At 36.8% G+C, this 22,222-nt stretch overlaps 1 protein-coding gene across 1 annotated transcript; it reads right to left on the bottom strand.

Moving 5' to 3' along the window:
• Positions 1 to 5,313: 5,313 nt before the first annotated feature.
• On the bottom strand, positions 5,314 to 7,788 carry LOC149400434 (reticulon-like protein B4). The gene is made up of 5 exons (XM_089611794.1): positions 7,404 to 7,788; positions 6,402 to 6,582; positions 6,162 to 6,303; positions 5,985 to 6,054; positions 5,314 to 5,875 (listed from the first exon to the last, which is right to left on the bottom strand). The coding sequence occupies exons 1-5, from the start codon at positions 7,627 to 7,629 to the stop codon at positions 5,697 to 5,699; spliced, it is 798 nt and encodes a 265-aa protein (XP_089467920.1). The 5' UTR covers positions 7,630 to 7,788; the 3' UTR covers positions 5,314 to 5,696.
• Positions 7,789 to 22,222: the final 14,434 nt, after the last annotated feature.

A 22,222-nucleotide genomic window follows, 5' to 3' on the forward strand; every position in this document is an offset into this window, starting at 1 on the left:
GAATTGGGAAAGAACAAAGAAGGGAGAATGGAGAATGGAGAACGCACACGAGAGAGAGGAGAGAGGAAAAACAAATAGCTTTTTGTTTAATAAGAAAAAGAGCAACTGAGAGTTTGACATGTACTTTTTTTTTTTTTTTTTTTCAGTTTCTGTATATAATATATATTATTTTAAAATGCTCCATTATAATACGCGAGAGCCCAATGTTAAGAACAATATATATATATATATATATATATATATATATATATATATATATATATATTATTTTTTTAAACATCTTTATATGTATATATAAGAAAAATAATATCTTGATTTTTCTTATTTTTTTCATACATATATTAGTTACGTTTGTTTGATTATTTTAGTTTGAGTTTAAAATTAGACATTTAGATTATATAAAAAAAAATACATTTGCAAATTATATTTATAACATTTTTTTCGTCGTAATTTCATCGTTCACATAAATTTCCATCGGTTATTGCAATTTTCATGGACACTTTTTCTAAAAACAAAAAAGTTCACGATATTTTCGTCTCAATTTCAATCGGCCACCAAAATTTCTAATTTTTTAGAAGATGAACACAAAATCAGCAATCGACATTTAAATCATTTAAGAGTTAAGAGTATGAATTTAAATTGTTACGTATTGAATTGAAATGAAAGTAGTGTGAATTGAATTTACTGATATCTTGAAATAAATTTGTTGACATGTTTAAATTAGATTATGAAATGAAATAGTTAGGTTATGAATTGAAATGAAAGTAGTGAATATTTCTAATTTTTTAGAAGATGAACACAAAATCAGCAATCGACATTTAAATTATTTAAGAGTTAAGAGTATGAATTTAAATTGTTACGTATTGAATTGAAATGAAAGTAGTGTGAATTGAATTTACTGATATCTTGAAATAAATTTGTTGACATGTTTAAATTAGATTATGAAATGAAATAGTTAGGTTATGAATTGAAATGAAAGTAGTGAATATTTAATTTATTGACATGTTGAAATAAATTTGTTGACATGTTTAAATTAAATTAGTTTGATTATGAAATGAAATTGTTAGGTTTTGAATTGAAATGAAAGTAGTGAGAATTGAATTTGTTGACATGTTTAAAGAAACTTGTTGACATGTTTAAAGAAATTTATTGACATGTTGAAATAAATTTGTTGACACGTTTAAATTAACTTAGTTTGATTATGAAATTTGTTGACATGTTAGGTTTTGAATTGAAATGAAAGTAGTGTGTATTGAATTTATTGACATATTGAAATGAAATTAGTTTGAATAGAATTTATAAAACATGTTTAAAGAAATTTGTTGACATGTTTAAAGAAATTTATTGTCATGGTGAAAGAAATTTGTTGACATATTTCATGAACAAATGGAACATTAATGCTAGATAAGTATGATTTGAAGTATTTTAAATTTGAACTACATTTAAAAATATATATATATATTTATGTGTTTTTTTGCAACATTATTTCCTTTCGGTTTTCCGTCGGCACGTCGGTTTTCCATCGAAAACGGCATTTGAAAACGGCATTTCACTTGCCATTTTCCACAATTTTTCCGTTCGGTTTTCCATCGGCAACGACAACGGTATTTTTTTTCCTTTATCTAAATACAGAATGCAATAGAAAACAAAATTCTAACGACATGACTGTAAATTCGACATTAGATCAACACAAAATTGCCTAAAATGTCAAAGAACAAAAACATCTGCAATTGTAAAATTTGATTAAAAAGAATTCATGGTTTGGTTGTTTAGATTTGACAAACTTTAGCTAAAAGAAAGTTTTTTTTGCCAAATGTGGCTAGTTCTCTATAAAATTATGATTAGAAATTCTCTTTTTTAAATTAAAAAGATAGATATTGTTTAATTATATTTAAGCTTAGAAGCAATAATTTTTTTAATCAAAATAATTTATTATTTAATTACCATTGAAATACATGATTTATAAATAATGAATAATGGTTTAAATTCATAGACTATATTAACGATACATGATATTAAAATGCATCAAATTTTACAAAATATATAGATCTTTCGATTGATTCAGTAAAACAAATTTAATATTTTTTTTTGTTTTATTTTCTACTTTATTACATGTTTCAATTTGTATTATATCATAAAAATACAAATTTAAGTTACGGAGAATTCGGCATACGACCATTTTCGACCACAACATTTAAAAATCTAGTCTAACTATCTACTAATTGAAAAAGAAAAAATTGTACAAAATAGAAATTTGAAAGTTATTGATCAATAAAATAGCCAAGGTTTCAACTTTTCAGCAAAGTAGCCAAATTTAGGTTTTTAAAAAATTTTGACAGCCAAGATTAAATTTTTTGACGATTATTATAAGTAATTTATCACTTTCAAAAAATTAATCTTGTATTCAATTTTTTTTTAAACCAACTTACTGCATATTTTAGCTATTTCACTAAATTAAAACAAATCTTGACTATTTTGCAAATTCATAATTTTAAATTGTGTATTTAGCTACATCACCCATAAAAAATCAGCCCAAACTAAGCCAATGAGTATGTGTTGTATAGGTTTAGGCCTGTATTAGACTATAACTTTAATATTTGAATAATTAGACTATTATAGTAAATGAAGATGGTCACTTGACTATTTTATAAAGTTTCTTCTTTATGTTATTTTTTTCAAATTTTCCATTTAAAATACATTTTAAAACAGTAGCCTCCGTGACATATGGAGCTGGCTGCAAATTTTTTTGAACAAACAACATATTACACTATTTCTTTTGTTTTCAAATGTGTTTTTGTTTGTTACGAAATTTCTTTTTAATACGTCAAACAAAATAATTTTGTTCTTATATTATTTTTCTAATTCTGAAGACTATTCAGTTAAAATTTTAAACAAAACAATTTTATTATATATATATATATATATATATATATATCATTCATTTGTTCATTTATATATTTGAATATGAATATGGGGTGCTCTTTTAGCCGGCGCCTCATGTCAAGTAAGTCTCTAATTGAACCGATATATTATATATAAAAAGTGTATAAAATTTTAATTTTTGAAACTATTCAAAACTTAACAAATATATGTTAATGTAGAAAACATAAGAAATATTCACATTTTGATATAAATACCTTTATGAATAACTCGCTATTGCCCCGCATCAAGCATTATTTTTTTTACTAGTCTTCGTAACTCGCTGTCGCACCGCATCAAGCATTGTTTTTTTTTTTTTTTTTTTTTTTTTCAAATTGGCAATAACAACTCCAAATGGGCAACCACAGCTCCTTTTCGAGTTGTTACATATATATATATATATTGAAATTACTGAATCTGCGCAACTGTTTCAGAAAGTGTTTGTAACAGAAAGTGCGACAGTTGCTGAAATTTAGAGAAACAACAGATTAACGATATGAGTGCGGAAATAATAAATAGACACCAGAGTTGGTAACCCAGTTCGGCAATCCGTGCCTACGTCTGGAGGGCCTTTGCCCGGTGGAAAGCAGTTTACTATGATAACGTGGTACAATAAAGATTTACACTCAACGACTCCCTCGCTAGCTACCCAACCTACGTCTATCATCTTCAACAGCAACTTAGGCTCCCCCTAAGTACGAGATCCCCTCGATTCCCACAGAATATCTCTCCCGAGACTTCTTAACGTGTTTCCCAACAAAAACAATTGAAAAACTTAACCTCTAGCTTCTAATACATTCACCCGTATATAGGCAACAAAGCAGAGATAAAAGACACCTTAAAAGCCTGAACACATGTCGTTCTAAGCTCAGCTAAAACACTCAAATAAATCTCTCAAAAGGCGTGAGTGTAGAAGGTGAGGTGATGACCTATTTATATGAGAAAACTAGGTCAACACGAATCTTGAAGTCGGATTAGGAAGACCAGCCCATTATCTCATTAATCCATGCTGGAATCCTTCTTCAAGTCGGAGTAGCGAAGCCCAAAAGTCAAAGGGCCTAGACTGTTATACAGGAATGTTACAACACAAACTGCGACACTTGTGACCGAAAATTGTAACAAAGCCCAACGCTATCCGATAATATATTCCATGATTCTATATTATTTTGCCAACATTAAATCGCCAATTAATGTAACAACATATATATTATTAGCATGTCATCGTAGCCTATAACATCACGCACTAAGTCATCGTAGCCTTAAAAAAATTGTTACTTGCAGATGACTCTTGTGTCTTTTGTAAGGCGATGGAGAGGGAGTCAGGGAGGCGAACAGAATTGCAGAGGTTTTACGAGTTTTTGAGGCGCGAAACCCGTATGTAGTTACCCGAGTTTGGGGAGTTGCTTGATCTTCTTTTTCAGATCAGTGGCATTATGTTAATTATGAATAGTTCCAACCCCGGCCAACAGCTTCCTCAGGCTCAGGGGACTCTCAAAATAAATATTCTAAGATAAGATATAATATAGATTCTCTCTTATATGCTCTTCCGACGAGCCAGAGCTCCATGCCAATATCAACTTTAAGGAAGAAAAAACATCAGCTAATACTCTTGCTAAAAAAAACCAGCCTATAGAGAACCAAGCACATAAAAACAAAGTTGAAAACCATCACCGTTCATGACATATATAAGTGATAAGCCATATATACAAGCCACCATTAATATCCACTTATAAACTTGTAACGGATACAAATATATGGTTGTGGTGCTTGCTTTCTAAAAGCTGCCATTACAAATAACAGAAATAATATATGGACTTTCCGAACTTTGATCCTCATCTATTTCGCCAAGCTGCCAAGCATGTTTGATGGCTTTGCGGATCGATCTGTCTGTTAACCTTAATGTTTTCCCTATAAATACCATATGCGCCGATGTTCTTTGTAAAACGCAAAAGAGTTGTAAACACTTTTTCTTCCGATTTTGATTTTGATGAGAATCTGCAACTGCAAAGTGGACGTAACTTTCGTCTTGAAATTGAACCACTATAAATGTGTGTTTTTTTTTTTTTTTTTTTGTTCTTCACGAATTTCGTTCTTTGATTTTAGGTCGGATTTGTGTGTCGAATCCTAACATACTATTGGGGTCGGAGACTTGTGAAAAATTGGCAGGTATGTGGTGGTTTATCCTCGGACTGAACCGAGGATATAATTTGACTTTCTATACTTAACACACTTTCGGAAACTATATATTAACATATAACCCCAAGTAAAAAAAAAAAAAAAAGAAAGAGAGAGAAATCTAACAAACGCAAGACTCCAATTGATTCGAACCTGTAAAATATGAGAACAAAATTACTTTTCTCTTTAGTTCCTCTTTGACGCAAATACACGCAAAAATAAAAAATAAAAATAAATAAATAAAAGCTTGAAAACCATCACCGTTTATGACATATAAGTGACAACCATGTACAAGCCACCATAAATATCCACTTATAAACTTTTAACGGATAATATATGCTTGTAGTGCTTGCTTTCTAAAAGCTACCATTCATAAATAAAATCTACAGCAAGAAACCAGAAAGTAAAACTAAACCCGAAAACAGAAACCAAAGGCAAAGGCAAAGGCAAAGGCAAACTAAGCATTTGAGAGTGAGAGGCAAGCTTCCCATAAAACAAGAAGGCAATGCAACCTAAGAAAAACAACCAAAACAGAAGAACATCGTAAAGCTACAAAACCAAATTATTGGCCAGATTTTCAAGAGTGCCTGTCTTCTCTCTCTCTAAGCAGCCTTCTTGTCTTTCAGACCTTTCGGGATCTTACTCAAAACCTTGCTCACAACCTTCTCATCGAAAACTGCATATTGCTTTTTGAACTCAACCACACCCTTCTCAGCAACAGGGTCAATCTTGTCTTCGTACTTCTCGTATAGAACAGGGACTGAGTGCAGCAAAACCACAGCTGTTTTGCAAAGAAAGATACAAGTCATGAGATGATAGCTCAGTTTGAGTCACGTTAATGTATATTAAAAAAAATTACAAAAACTATGGTAAAAAAAATATCGACATACTTATATAGAACATTGTCAAGAAGTTGCACCAGCTACCCACGATTGAAAAAACCCACAAGCCAGCAATGATCTGTATCAGCATGAAGAAGAAAACCTCAGAATTTAGAATCATCCACAAACGACGCTTCAATATTCAACATTCAGCCTAGATTGTATAAGTAAATTGAGAGTACATACGATGAGAAACTTCTTCAAGTCTCTTCCAGATGCAATACTGCGCAGCACTGCAAGAGCACGGTTAACTTCGGTGGTAAGTGCAGAAACAACCTGAATGAATGGGCCTTCGGGAATTTTAACTTCTGGCACCTTAGGCTCTTTCCTAGAATATGATAAGAAATAAACAATTAGAATAATCCAGTATACGAGAAATAGATAGCAGTAACACCCATCTGAAGGTAACTCTCTGAAGAATCTTACTTGTGGAGGAAAGTGTGAGCATTGGAATACAAGAACAAGATTGCAAGAGCGACGATCAAGACGTGGCAGATGAGAGTTAGTAAATGATACTCGAGCAATTCAAAAAAGACCCAAGCACCAGTGACTCCACCAAGAAAACCCGCTGAAAGCTTCTTGTTTCTCCACAAGAGCACATCGGCAGCTGCACCAAATTAACACACATATTAAGATGACAAATAATTAAAAAAAAAAAAAAAAAAAAAACTAATTAAGACTGTATTATAATAATTTTCCTTATCAACACATTTAAAAAAAAAAAAAAAAAAAACTAATCGAACAAGGTTAGATTTCGTTCCAAACCATCCCCCCAATTGTAATTCATTCAATGAATTCCTAACTTCGCACATTTAATCCACTAGGCAGTTACAGATTCCTGGTTAAACATGGTATTTGACACGACGTATATTACTAAGTACATCAGCATATTAACATAACGGCATAAAACACAAAATGCACAGAAATGAATTTGTACCAAAGCCTAGAAACCATTTTCCCATCATTAATTCATTCAACGAGTTGCAATCTTCATTTATTAAATCCACTTAGACAGTAACAAATACCAAATTACACATGCTATTTAACATGACGCTTATTCATAAGCACATAAACATAGTTGAGGTTCCAGGCAAAGTGTAATTAACTAAAGACATGTATAAATAATCTTATAAATGGATCCACTCATTTTATGCCAGGCTAATGATAAACCACAAAAAATACACATGATTATTCCATATAACATCATAAATCACTATCGTTTATCAAACTACGACAATCACAATAATAACAAATCCTTGGCATTTCCTTAACTTTTACATGCACAGGTAATTATATCTCAATTAGCATCAGATTTGAATTCTTTTCGTCAAAATCTCAAAACAAAAACTCAGTACAGTTATTGTCTCTGATTTTAACCTATAGATGAACCAAAACATCAACAGGAAAAAAATTATAAAAATTGCTTACGCTTTCCACCGCCAAAAACCTGATGAACTGGTCTCTCCCTGCCAAAGATCCTGAAGATCTTCTCCTTAGTCGAAGATTCAGACTCTGGCTTCTTCACAACTTCAGGTTCCGAATCAGACTCTGATGAAGACGACGATGAATCGTGAGCGTGGATCTTCTCGCTAATCTTCTCCATCAGCGATTCCCCAGAGTGACCAGAATCCTTAGTCTCCGTTGGTTCCGACATGGTCTCCCCGATCTGATCCGATCCGATCTGCTAAGAGTCCTGAGAATTCGCGAGAGCTAAATCAAAGAGTACTGATTTTTAGGTAGGGTTTTAAAAGATGAACGAGAGAACGAGAGCGAGTGATAAACATGGAAGAAATGATTCTGGTTTATATAAAAAGAGGTGCGGAGAGTGCGAGAGAAGATCTGGACCGTTGATCTTTTATAGCGTACTCAAACCTGAGGTTCGGTGTCCGAACCGTTAATTCGAAATTTGGTTATGCGGTAACGCCGTTACGTTAAACGGCGTTTTGTGGGTGTGAGGAGATTGGGCGGTGGAGATTACGGAGCGTCGCCGAGCTGTGTGTAAGGTGATAAGACACGTGGCGACTGGTTGTGAACAAATGGAAAATGCTAAATGTTGTTTCTCTGTTCGGTTTGTGGACCCCACTAAGTTGTGGGCTCAATGTCAGGCTTTCTGGTGCTGGTTTTTTTTTTTTTTTTTTTTTTTCAACTAGCTATCTGGTGTGGTTGTTTCTATGTGTGTTTCATGATATCACAAATGCGTGATATGTCACACTCACAACTTAATTTATAGTGGGAAATATTTCGGAATATTTAGGATCTTAAATTAAATATAGCTCCGCATAAAATAAAATAAAAACTAAATATACCTTAGTGTGGGCCCAATTTGTGTTTTTTTTTTTTATCGAAAAGAAAGCTTCATAGACACTAAGCCATCTCACTAATCACAGTGAACTCCTGCGCTGAGATGGTGCCAAAACAACCAGTCTTTGCTGCCCACTTACAAGCCAAGTGAGCCGCTTCATTAGAGATTCTAGAGACCCAAGACAAATTAAAACTACTAAAACAAGAAATAAGATTAATGCATTCATCAAGAGCACCTATCAAAGTCCAGTCCGGACATTTGGACGGATCCGAGCAAGCCAGAACAATGGCTAAAGCATCTGAGTTCATCCATATGTTCTGCCAACCCACCTCGCGAGCCCACCTGCAAGCTCCCAGGACTGCCTCGAGCTCTGCCTCCATAGCCGTCGTGGCTGTCGTCGAAGCCATTCTAACCGCCCTGATCGTTCCATCGGCCTCCATAGCCACAGCCGCACAAGCTCCACCTGTTTGTTTCCAGCTAGCATCTACTGAGATCCAAACCCAATCATTCCCGGGCGGGCCATATCTGGTTGCATTCCGAGTTTCACCCATTGGTTCGTCCTCCACCGCTGATCCCGTCACCTTCATGAATTCCTTGCATCGGCTCTCCACCTTGTTTAGAAACTCATGAACTTGAAGGCCCTCGTCTCCATGAAAGAGTTTATCTCTCTGTTCCCAGATTTGTTCCGCCGTGATAGCGCTGAAAGCCACCAACTCCTTCTTGTCGTCTTGCTTTCCTTTCTTATAGCTTCCCTTCTCAAGCAGCCACTTGTACAGATCCTTGGCACTTCTCCCTGGAACCTCCTCCAGTCTGATCCCCCAACGCGATGCAAACCAAATGGCTCTCGTGAAGGAACAAGATCGGAACAAGTGGTCGGTCGTCTCCAAGCACTCCTCTTTGCACAACAAACACCCTAAGCGAAGAGAATTTCCTACTCGTTCAAAAATCTCCCCCGTCAACAAGATGTTATTAGCTATTTTCCATAAAAACAGCTTCCATCGAGCGTGGATTTTCGACCCCCATATCATCTTTGCCAGAGAGCATTCGTCCCCAAATCTCTCCTTACCCAAGAGCCAATAAGCACTCTTGACTGAGAACGCACCCGTTTTAGAGGCATGCCACACCAACCGATCACCCCTCGGACTCGCTAGCGGCCTTATCTTCACGATCTTCTCTGCAACTTCCGGAACAAAGATCTGCCTCACCTGCTCCTCGTCCCACCGCCTAGTCCCAGGTAAAAACAGATTTTGAACTTTTCCGCTGACGAAGTGAAGACCTTTCAATGGATTGAATGGAGCCCCGTTCAAAGCGAAATCCATATTCGGGATCCACCTTGAGAACCAAATGTCTGCTTCCGTCCCACTTCCAATGATCATCTGGGCGCCCTTATGTGCTAAGTCTGTGGCAGCAACAATGCCTCTCCAAACCATCGAACAATTGGCTTTACCTCGAGGGAATCTGTCCTCCCCCGTGATGTCGTATTTCGCTCGGAGCACTCTACACCAAAGGGCATTATCACCGGAAGCAATTTTCCAGGCTAGCTTTGACAGAAGCGCTAAATTAACTTCCTTGGCTTTTCGGATCCCCAAGCCTCCACACCGTTTCGGCTTGCAAATCTGGTCCCAACTCGTACTCGCCAAAAATCGCGTCTTATCTGAACTTAAAACCCACCAAAAGCGTCTCATCGTCCGGTCTATATCCTCGCAGACGGAGGCCGGGATCTAAAACGTCGACATCGAGTATAGTGGCACACTTTGGAGGACTGACGCCACGAGAGTCGTACGCCCTGCCTGTGAGAGAAGTTTACTTTTCCAGCTAGCCAATTTGTTATGAATCTTCTCCTTTAGGAAGGCAAAGTCCCGAGCATAACTTCTTGAAAAGAAAAGAGGATTCCCGAGATACTTCTCCGTTCTCTGCAAGGTTTTCATCTTGAAGATACCCAAGATGCGATCTTTATCCTGCTGCCCCATATTTTCAGAAAAAATGACTCCTGACTTCTGAAAATTGATAACCTGGCCCGACCATCTCGAGAATTTCTCTAGGCACTCCAGCAGCGTTCGTGCCTGGTTCGGAGTAGCCCTTGCAAATAAAAACGTGTCATCTGCGAACATGAGGTGCGAGACCGGAGGGCACGCGCGAGCCGCCGTGATGCCGTGCAGTTTTTTGTTCCTTTCTGCCCTGCAGAGAAGTCTTGAGAGCACCTCTCCACAGAAGAGGAACAAATATGGGGAAATCGGGTCTCCCTGACGTAATCCGCGCTCCGGTTTCAAAGCAGGGAGAGGGCTTCCATTTAGTAAGACCGACAGTGTCGTTGTGGACAAACATGAACTAATAAGAGTCCTGAAATGGTTGCTAAACCCTGCTGCTTGTAAAACTCTGTCCACAAACGGCCATTCGACACGATCGTAGTACTAACAGAAAATTATGATTTTTGCAAACTAAAATCTCAAATTTATTTTATATATACATGATAAGTGTGAAACTTTCACGTATATTTGTACGCTGTTAGCTTATTTTGAGAGTTTTATCACTTTATGGCATGTAACCGTGATTTTGGATGTTTAATTCGGTTCACAACGCACAAATCGCAAGGCTTTGGAAAAAAAAATACAAAAACTATAACATAATTAAATCATCCCATGAACATAAAAACATATTAGAGAAAATAAAGTTTTTAATAGGAAAATTGACAGTAACAATACTAATTGTTTGTCATTTATCAAAAATCATCAAAATCAAAATATTGACACATATTTCGTGATCAAATATGTCACGTAATTAAACAATTCGTGACCAATTTGGTATTAGATGAGTTAATATTTGAGTTTTGAGTAATTTTTTATAAGTGTCAAACAAATGATATTATTGTCGTCGATTTTTCTTTATAATACGTGGGGCGATAGATCCTCATATAATAGCGATCAACGCCAAGCATAAGTGAGCAGTTGCAATCCATCACCGAGCAATGGCGGCAACAGATCCGAACCATTGAGAAATATGGATAACCTAGGTGATGAATTAGAGTCAAAGATGCACATGTTAATGGTAGTTTTTGGACAATTTGTTGGAATCAAATGTGTTATTCATGATATTAAAGAGTATTTAATATCATTATATGTGTAATTCATGATATTAAAGTAAGATTTAATATCATTGTACTGGCTGATTTGTGGAAAATATTCGAGTGGGATCCACTCATCGAAGTTGAAATTTTATAACTGATTCTTATTCCTCGTTGCGAGAGGTATAAGATCAGTTATTTATTTGCCTAAATCTGAGCTAAGATGAATGAGAAATTGATCCTCAAAATGTGTTGAAAAACATTAAAAAAAAATTGTGAAATAAATTTAAGTGCGTTGTGAATGAGTGTGCACATACAAGAGTCTCACATGGACTAGATATGTGGATATTGCTATGCTTACATGTGTAATACAATTGGGGCTTAGTCAAACTGATGAGAACCTCGCTGCCTTTGCGATGAACGAAGCTCAAATCGTTGCGGAATTACGTGGGTTGCCTCAATAAGTCTTTGCTTCAATTTGGATGAAGGTTTGTTGTTTTGTTGTTGTAGGGAATTTTTGGTGGTTTTTGGATAGGCTGAAAGGAAGGGTCGGTTTGGTGTTTTGGGTGGAGTGATAATCGCCACAATAGTTTGCAATTTGAACTATTGATAAGATTGAGGGGGGAATGAAAGACGCCACAATAGTCTATGGAATGAAACTATTGATAAGTCTAGAACTCGAAGAACGCCACAAAGTTATTTGCCTTGATAAGTTCAACGATTTAGAACCTAAGAATTTAGAGAGTATTTTCTCACAAAAGTGTTTTCAGAAATGTTCATTCATAATCTATCCATTACAAAATAGGTGCTCATGATTTATAGATTCATCAAGAGACTTTTCATAATCCAAAACTGAATATTAATGCATAAATTAAATCTACTTAAACACAATAATAAAAGCTATAATTAAATTAATCGAGAAGAACACAAAACGTCATTTTGAAAGCGTAAACTGCAGAATTCGGCTTAAATCCCGAGACCCCATTTTGTGGGTCTTGTTTACTAGGTCGATTCCACTCAGAAAACACTACTCTTTTGTTCATTTCGGTGATCTCAACATTTTTGAAACTATAGCACAGTTTGCCCTGCATCACAAACCCAAGTCCACCACACACACCCGCGCGCGTCGCCGCCGCCATCCGTCTGGTCGGTTGGGCAAGCGAGCGAGCCGAACTTAGCTTGGTTGAAGTCTATTTTTTTGGGCTGAATTCATTCGTTAATTTTAGTATATTACAAAACCATTTTCCTTTTTAATGGTTGTAAAGTCCACTAATGAGATGGTAATAACCGTGCACTTATGATGGAACGTTTTCTCGATGTTTGTAACCATCGGAATTCATAATACACTTATGGTGTTTCGAGCATTAATGATGAACATTATAAAATGTTTTTGAGGAGCTTATATAAGGCTAGATGCATCTCTCATTCAAACATAAGAAAAACATATTTTCTCTCTAAATTTTCCTCTCAAATTCTCTAGGTTTTGGTACAGGTTTAAGTTCGACAGAGTGGAACACGGTGGTACTTTGTTTAACTCGTACGTCATTGTATCTTGGGAGGCGGTTACTCATGTTATTTCAGCACTCGGTGGGAGAGTAATAACGCTTTAAGAAAATTGTCGAACAAACCTCGACGTGTTCTCTTTTTTGTTTTCTATACCGGTTTCTTAAAGATATCCGCTTTAATTGTTTAACTTAATTTTTATGCAATCTGTCTATTATTTTTCAGCTTAATATTAGCAATATGGCTAACACAATTGAGATAATATTATGAAAGTTTTTTTGGAATATTTTTAGATTGTCTATGTTGGAGACGAGAGAACGCCAAAGCAGAAGCAGAGTCGAGTGTTCCATAATGTCAATATTGGTTTGAAGACAATAAATATTATTATAAGTTTTTCTTCTATGGCAGTGAAGTTCATTTATTTCAATGTTTAACCATATTTTAATTCATCGCTAAATCATATCATTTTATTCTCTCATATTTTCTCTATAATCTTATAAAAAATGAGTTGTATTCTTGGCTAAGTTCCTAAAAACGCTAAGAGAGATCTCAATTGCAATCGCGTAAGTTTACGTGTCCGATTATGGTTGCACTTGATGTGCTTTAATGATATATTTTATTATCGAATCAAACTATTTTTCTCTTCTCATAAAATGATATTATTTTATTTTTCATATGAATTTAGTCATTCTGTATTTTGTGGGTTTACTTTCATTACGATATTGTTGATTAGATGTCTTGTAAGTTTAGGAATTGCTTATAAAATTCGTAAAAAGATATAATTTCTTTAAACTAATTTTTTACCGTGTTCTATTCATTTTGATATATCGTCGTTTTAGTTTAGCTAACGAATTTATTCATGGTTTTAATTCAGAGAGTTTGTCATAAATAAATACATGAGTTTCATGATTAATCTTAACGTTGATTTTTCAATTACTTGTTTGGCACGTGAAACTTGTAATTGAGTTATAAAGTGTGGAAGTGTATGTTTTAATTGGTAAACGAAGCAATTCAGTAACCCGACGCCTTGTGTTTTCTCTCATTGATTTTCATAATATTTATTACTTTTAATCTCAACAAAATCATCTATTTAATTTTTAATTTTCATTTATCACATAACGTTTGTTTAAGTTTTCATTCTCAATTTTTGCCTCCTCGTGGACACGACTCCATTTTTCTTGTGTTATTAACAACCGCTTAGCGTTTGCACAATTTAACCGTGATCAAATTTTGACATTGTTTCTTGTTCAAATTCTGCAAATCTATGAACAAATTAGTTTACCTTTCGTAATACAATTGTTCATAAGTACTCAAGATTCGAGAGATGTATAAGCTAAGTATGATTTTGATTTTCAAGACTTGAGAGTAACTTTTATCCGAGGAGGTTTATAACTCAAGGAGTTACAAAATTTCCAACAAAACTAGAATTACAAAATAAGAGTTAACTAGATTAATTTTGACCAATGTGTATAGATAGGTTAATTAAAGTCATAGATTAAATTATCATTCAAGTTGGTCATATGTCCGTGATTCATTAAAATTTGCTAGCCTCGTTTCATGATTTTTCTTACATAATTTTTTATTTAGTAAAACCTATTATAGACGGCTGAAATATATACCTCATTTTACTTACAAATAATTATCAAATTAGTCATATTTACACTTTTAGATTGGTATTTAGCTAATATTTGGTAAATAGTCAACTTTTATTATGATTACAATTATTTACACTATTATTTACAATTGATTACACAAAAATTGATTATTTATCAAATATTTATCATTAGTTAAATAGAAAATCATATATATAAACATGGTTATATATCTAATCTATTGGATTTATTAATTTATTTATAAGTAATGAATAATAGTACATAAAATTATAAAATAAGTTTTTCAGTTATATCTTTTTTCATTAATATACGATATGACAATTTTTGTTGGATTTCATATTTTTCTTTTGTGGATAAAAAAAACTCAAATTTGAGTTTCATCCCGTCTAAAACCACCAGATGAAATTTTACTAAAAATTATAACTCGAAACGAATATCTAATGATATACAAAGCCTAATGAACTCAGGATATATGCTAAATATTTAATGATATCCTTGATAGTGGTACTCCATTAACTTGCCCAAAAAAAAAAAAAAAAAAAAAACAAACAAACAAAGAGGATGCAAATTTTTATCAGACATCTCATTTATTTGTTTTAAATGAACTAAATACTATCTTTTAATAATGCACATACGGAATCTTAGTGGAGGAGGTCTATCTTGAGATATAATAAAGATGGGATGACCCAACAAAAAAAGAATCTGTCAGCTCAATTAAATAAATAATAGAAAGCGACTGTAACGACAAAGTGGGACATATTCGTGTGTCACACTCACAAATTTAACGAAAAGGTGGCGAGGAATGTAATTTACGTTTTTTAACGTACACCTTTGTCAGATAGCTTACTGGCGCAAGATATTGATATGAGACCCACGTCTGAAAATCATAAACCATTATCGGTTTTACGAGGCCCACTGGAATTGTTTTAGTTTGTTTGTTGGGAAGCCCAATGATATTCGAAGGTCTTAAAAGATTAAAAAATAAATAAATCATTTGACAGATTTTCAAGTTCTCCAGGACGAGTCTTACACCCTCACCAATACTACAGTATTTCACGAACATGAGAATTTTGTAGCTGAAAAATGACAACACTAAAGAGCTCCGGATAACTTGGATATGCACAAATGGATTTAGTGAAAATATGAGTCTAGAGATATTAGAGTATCTCAGTGTAGCATTTATGCATTAATTATGACGTCATCATTCAGGTTGTTATAACTAAATGATGATGAGTCGGTTAGAGTCAAAAACTGTATATAATCACCCTGATGTACTAACAGTTTAAATCAATGAGAAAGATCTCAGTTCAAAGTCTCAAATACACTTTCTCATTCTCTCCCTAATTTTGATTTGGTATCAGAGCACCATGTTCAAGATCCATTGCATTCTTCCCAAATCCCAACAGCAGCCAAATAACCACAAATGAACCAAGTGACCAATCCATGTCTGAGCCCGAAATCACAAACACCATAATTGCCATTGTACCTTACTCAAACCCAAACCCAAACCCAAACCTCAATCCTGAAATCCAAATCACCACAAACGACCACCCTATGATAACTAGATCCAAATTAGGCATCCATAAACCAAAGGCTTTTAATGTTGTTGCTCTAATGTGTAGCTTAGCAATAGAACATGTTAATGTCTCTCATGCCTTAGCAGATCCGAAGTGGAAGAATGCAATGGATCTTGAACATGGTGCTTTGATCAAGAATGGTGCGTGGGAGCTAGTGCCATATGATTCCACTACTACAAATTAACATATTAGGTGCGGAAGGGTATTAGGTGCGACATGTCGCACCTAAATGTCGCACCTAAGCACATATTAGGTGCGACATGTCGCACCAGATAGTCTTCCAAGCGACTAAAAATTTCGCTGATGATTAGTGCTATCCGGTGCGACTTTGTCGCACCCGATATGATATTGTCGCACCTAATACTATTGGGTGCGACTTTTGTCGCACCTAATACTATCAGGTGCGACTAGTGTCGCACCTAATGGGTTTAAAAATTTAAAACGGTCAGAAATTCCCCCCGAATATTTTGGGTTCTGGAATTTCACATTGGGTGCGACAGTGTCGCACCTAATAGTCATATTAGGTGCGACATATATGACTATTAGGTGCGACAGTGTCGCACCTAATAGTTTTAGGGTATGTTTTATACCCGAGCGTCTTCTTCTTCGCCCAAACTCACTCTCTCACTCTATAACTCTCTCTTCTCTCTCTAACTCTCTCTCTCTCTCTCTCCGACGCTCGTCCCCGGTGCCACCAGCCCCGCCTCCAGCCCGCCACGCCGTGAAGCTCGCCGTCCTCCAGGTACGCCTCACACACACTCTCTCTCTCTCTGTCTCACTCTCTCTCCGTCAATCTCACTCTGTCTCTCTCCGACCAGACCCGACTCTCTCTCTCCGACGCTCGTCCCCGGCGCGACCAGCCCCGCCTCCAGCCCGCCACGCCGTGAAGCTCGCCGTCCTCCAGGTACGCCTCACTCTCTCTCTCTGTCTCACTCTCTCTCCGTTAATCTCACTCTGTCTCTCTCCGACCAGGCCCGACCCACCCTCGGCCCAGCCGCACAACAGCCCTCGAACGGCCTCAGCCCTCGCTCACGCACAACAGCCCTCGGCCCACCCGTCGCCGCAGCCCCGTCGCCGCAGCCCCGTCGTCTCAGTGCCTCGTCGTCGCCTCGGAAAAATGTTAGTTATTTGTAATTATTAATATTTATAGATTATTTAATATTTTTAGATTATTTCATATAGATTAATTAGTAATATATATGAAAATATAACTTTGATTAGATGTTAACACGTTTAATTAATTAATTAATTAGTAACATGTTTAGTTAGATTAATTAGTAATATATATGAAAATAGTAACATGTTAGATTAAATGATAATATAACTTTGATAAAATAGTAGCATATAGTAATAGTCAATTTTTTTTAATAATGTGTAACATGTTAGATTAGATTAATTAAGTTAAAAGTAATATATTAAATTAATTAGTAACGTGTTTAGTGTAATTTAATGTAATTGTAACATGATTTGTTTAAGTTGATTGCAATTTATTGAAAATTTGGTTAATTAATTAATTTAATACTTTTTTAGTTAGATTAATTAGTAATATATATGAATATATTTTAAAATGAATTAGTAACATGTTAAATTTAATTTAAACTTATTGAAAATTTATTGCAATGGAGCTACGGAGGTTCAATTTAGTATTTAGTATGTTAATAAGATAGTCTTGGTTGGTTATATATGTGTTTTTTTTTAATTGCAGATTTTGGTTAGTCAATATTTTAGGGGAAACTCTGCCGAATTTTCGGTAGAATAAAACGTATTTGTCAAGAAAATTAACTCTTTTGATAATATATTTTAACGAATTAACTAATTTGTCGAAATTGGTTAACTCGTTAATGAAATCAGTAGTGAATTTGTATATATTAACGAATTCTAACCACTTTTCAAAATTAATACATGTCAATCACAATTTCTCTTTCATTCTTACAAATTCGCTCTCGAATCTTTCAAATATTAACGATCCACTATCAATTTCCTAACAATTCATCACTCTCAATTTCATAATAATTCACTCTAAATTTCAAATATTAACGATTCACTCTCAATTTTACCTCTCAATTTCATAATAATTCATTCTTACAAAATGAATTCTAACGATTCAGTTTTATCTCCCAATTTCCCGTCTCATTCAGAAGAATGTCAAATCCAAGTAGGGACTGGATTACCGAGAACAATCGGTTGAGTTTGCAATATAAAACAGGGGTTAACGAGTTTATCCGCGTTGCAAGCAGACTCCCGAACGAAAACGGTCATTATCGTTGTCCTTGTAAGTCTTGCAATAACGTGAGATGTCTGGACATCGGGGTCGTAAAGAATCACCTTTTGAACAAGGGGTTTACTCCGGGATACACCGAATGGTATCATCACGGCGAACGTCGAATGGTAGAAGATGCCAGCGAGACTAACCAAAGAGGAGTCGGTGGATTGCACGATGCTCTCCATGATATAATGGATCACGAGGACTTCGACGATTTTACGGATCCGACTCCGAGTGAAGTGCGTGCAGATGAGCAAGTGGAAGATTTGTTCGCTGAGTTGGAAGCAGAATTGTACCCTGGGTGCAAAGAGTTTTCGTCTTTGTCGTTCTTGGTTTCGTTGATGCACATCAAAGTCACGAACCATTGGACGAACAAGTCGTTTACAGAATTGTTGCAGCTCTTGAGGAAGTCTCACCCAATTGGTAATCGAATTCCGGAAAAACACTACGAGGCAAAGGCGAAGCTGAAGCGTTTCGGCATGGGATACGATATGATTGACGCGTGCATCAACAATTATGTGTTATTTCGAAAAGATCTCGAGAAAGCTGAAGTGTGCCCAATTTGCAATGAGAGCAGATGGAAGCCAACCGGGAAGAATGTATCACAAAAGATATTACGATACTTTCCCTTGAAAGATCGATTGAAGCGATTGTACGCTTCTCGACACACGTCGCTTGAGATGCAGTGGCATGAACGAGATCGCGTCAAAGAAGAAGGCGTTTTGCGACATCCTGCAGATCGTTCGACGTGGAAGAATCTAGATGAGAGACACCCAAATTTCGCTGCAGAGCCTCGTAACGTACGTCTGGGACTAGCTTCTGATGGGTTCAACCCGTTTGGGGAAATGAGTCTAGCGTATAGTATGTGGCCCGTGGTACTAACTGCGTACAACTTGCCACCTTGGTTGTGCATGAAAAAAGAGTACTTGATGCTAACGCTTTTGATACCTGGACCGAGCTCACCTGGAAAAGACATGGACGTGTTTTTAGAACCACTAGTTGAAGAGCTGAAAGAATTGTGGGATAATGGATTCCAAGTGCGAGACGGGGCGAACGATGAAGTGTTTCGGTTGCGTGCCGCGCTTCTATGGACGATAAACGACTTTCCGGCTCGATCGTATTTGTCGGGATGGAGTGGCCAAGGGTATCTTGCTTGCCCCACGTGCAACATTGAGACGCCATCTAAGAAAATTAGAAACAGGATTGTCTACTATGACCATCGTCGATTCTTGCCTACGCCTCACCGATTGAGGAAAAGCACTGATCACTACGTAAATCGTCACGAGAAGCGCCTGAAACCTGTCAAGTTGACTGCGCAAGACATACTCGATCAGTTGACTAGTGTGTCTTCCACGACAACCGGCAAGCATATCGGTAAACGAAAACGTGCTGAGTGCGAATTGAATTGGACCAAAAAGAGCATCTTTTATAAGTTGTCTTACTGGTCAGAATTGGAGTTGAAGCACAACATGGACGTCATGCATATAGAGAAGAACGTGTGCGAGAATCTTCTCGGGACGATGCTCAGCTTGGAAAAGAAGAACTACGATACGGAGAAGTCGAAATTTGACTTGATGGACTTGAAAATCAAGTCTTCTCTGCACTTGAGACAATAAAGGAATGGGTGGTACAAACCACCAGCAGCGTACACGTTAACGCTTGAGCAGAGACATCGGTTTACCGAGTTCCTCCAATCTGTTAAATTCCCAGACGGGCTCGCTGGAAATTTGAAGAAAAATGTAACTGCTGACGAGAAGCTCACAAGTTTGAAGTCGCACGATTGTCACGTGATCATGCAGAGGCTGTTGGCTGATGGTATTCGCCCTTTTGTGCCAAAACCGATACAAGAGACGATCTCAGAGCTCTGCAACTTTTTCAAGTTGATCAGTTCTAGAACCCTGAGAGTGGACGATCTCGAAAAAACGCAAGATTCAATCATTGAGATATTGTGCAAGCTTGAGATGATATTTCCGCCAGCTTTTTTCACGATCATGGTTCACGTGACAATTCATCTACCAGATGAAGCGTTGTGTGGCGGTCCGGTGCATATGCGATGGATGTACCCAATTGAGAGATACCTTGGAACGTTAAAACAATTTGTCAGAAATAGAGCTAGACCCGAAGGCTCCATTGCGGAAGCGTACGTTGTAGAAGAGGCATTGACATTTGTTGCAAGGTATCTCGAAGATAAGAAAACTGTCGATGAAGTTCAAGTGCGGGAACTTAGTGTTTTTCGATCTGAAAACTGTGTGCCTTACGAGATGATGAAGCCGATAGTTTTAGACGACGACCAAAAAGAGAAGGCGGAGTGGTACATTTTTACCAATTGTCCAGAAATCGATCCGTATTTGATGTAAGGGAATCTTTCATTTAAATATGTACATAATCTAGCGCATTGATTTACATCTAATTACGTAATGTTAACAGTGAGCATTTGGAACTTATACAAAATAACTCTGAAGCGGGAACTGCAGATTCTGATCTCGAAGCAATGCACAGAAAAGAATTCAAAATTTGGTTTGCGAAAAAGGTAAACCGAAAGGATTCATTTGCTGAAAGCATACTAAAATTGCTACTAAAATTGCTAATGACATCATCTTAATTTGTATATTCCAGATTTATGACATGAAAGTTAGTGGTTCCGACGTGTCTGGAGAACTTTACGCATTGTCTACGGGATCTATGCAAATTGCTCATCAGTATCCGAGTTGCTTTGTGAATGGCGTGAAGTTCATCACTCGTCGTCGTGATAACCAACGAATCACCCAGAATAGCGGTGTTTGTGTGCCCCTGAACGACTTCAACTTTTACGGTCGAATGGAAAACGTAATCGTGCTGAACTATACACATAATTGTCGTGTCGTACTGTTCAAATGCATATGGTATGGTGACAAGTACAATGCAGGACGTATAGTGCACGTTGATAAGACCACCGGAGCAACGAGTTCGTATACCGCCAAAGAGTGGTTTACAGAAGAGCCGTTTATACTCGCGACTCAAGCGAAACAAGTGTTTTACATCCAAGATCTCGTTAAGGGTCGCGAATGGGAAATCGTTCAGGAATGCAATCAACGTGGGATATGAGACATTCCTGAAGTTGATCCGACCACTTCAGCATCGATTCCATTGACAATAGAATTGTCAAATATCGACCGTCTTAATCATCGACACGAAACTGCTACGGCCGAGCTTGTTAATGTCGTTGAAGATGATGAAGAATTGGATGAAGAAGATGAGGCGCTTGCCGTTTTTGAGGGAGACGATGTTGATGTCGATACTAACATTACATCGAGTGACAACGATGAATGACTAACACCATGTAATAACCGTAGTCGTCGAATAGTAATTACATAGTAATTAAAAATACTAACTACAATTCATTTTACAGGATGTCTACTTCAGGTCAGGACCCATCAGGAGGAGAGCGTGACCCCCCGCAGATGCCGAGGAAGAAGCGGGGACCAACGACTGGCGTCGTTTCTGCGAGAGCTCGTGTTGGGACCCCTGGAGCGAACACAGTTCGCTACGATCAGAATGCGCAGACGTTCTACCAAGACGTCAGGGAGCAAAATCCGTTGATCGAGATAGCTTGGTGAGTATGGGAAATCGCTTGCGATGTTGAACCTCGTAGAAGCCAGGCTTCCCGGGGACGTCGTAGACGGACACAAGGTTCCTAATGTCATCGGCCGTCACTGCCCGACCCTTCGCTCGGTGAAGCATCATGTGGCACGCCGCCACTACCCGATAAAAAGATGGAGACATCTGCGATGCGTGGACGTTCAGTCGAACCAAAAGATCCTGGATCACGGGTTGGAAAGGTTGCCGTAACCCTCCGCGGAGACTCGCCTCGTGAATAGCGGTGTATCCCCTTCACGGACGAGTCGGAATGTCGTCGGGTAACGGTCGCAGTAACGAAACGGATATCGGA

The sequence above is a fragment of the Urtica dioica genome, chromosome 4, assembly GCF_054948205.1.
Source record: "Urtica dioica subsp. dioica isolate 48M chromosome 4, U.dioica_male_clone48M_v1_H2, whole genome shotgun sequence".
In the NCBI taxonomy this organism is placed as follows: domain Eukaryota; kingdom Viridiplantae; phylum Streptophyta; class Magnoliopsida; order Rosales; family Urticaceae; genus Urtica; species Urtica dioica.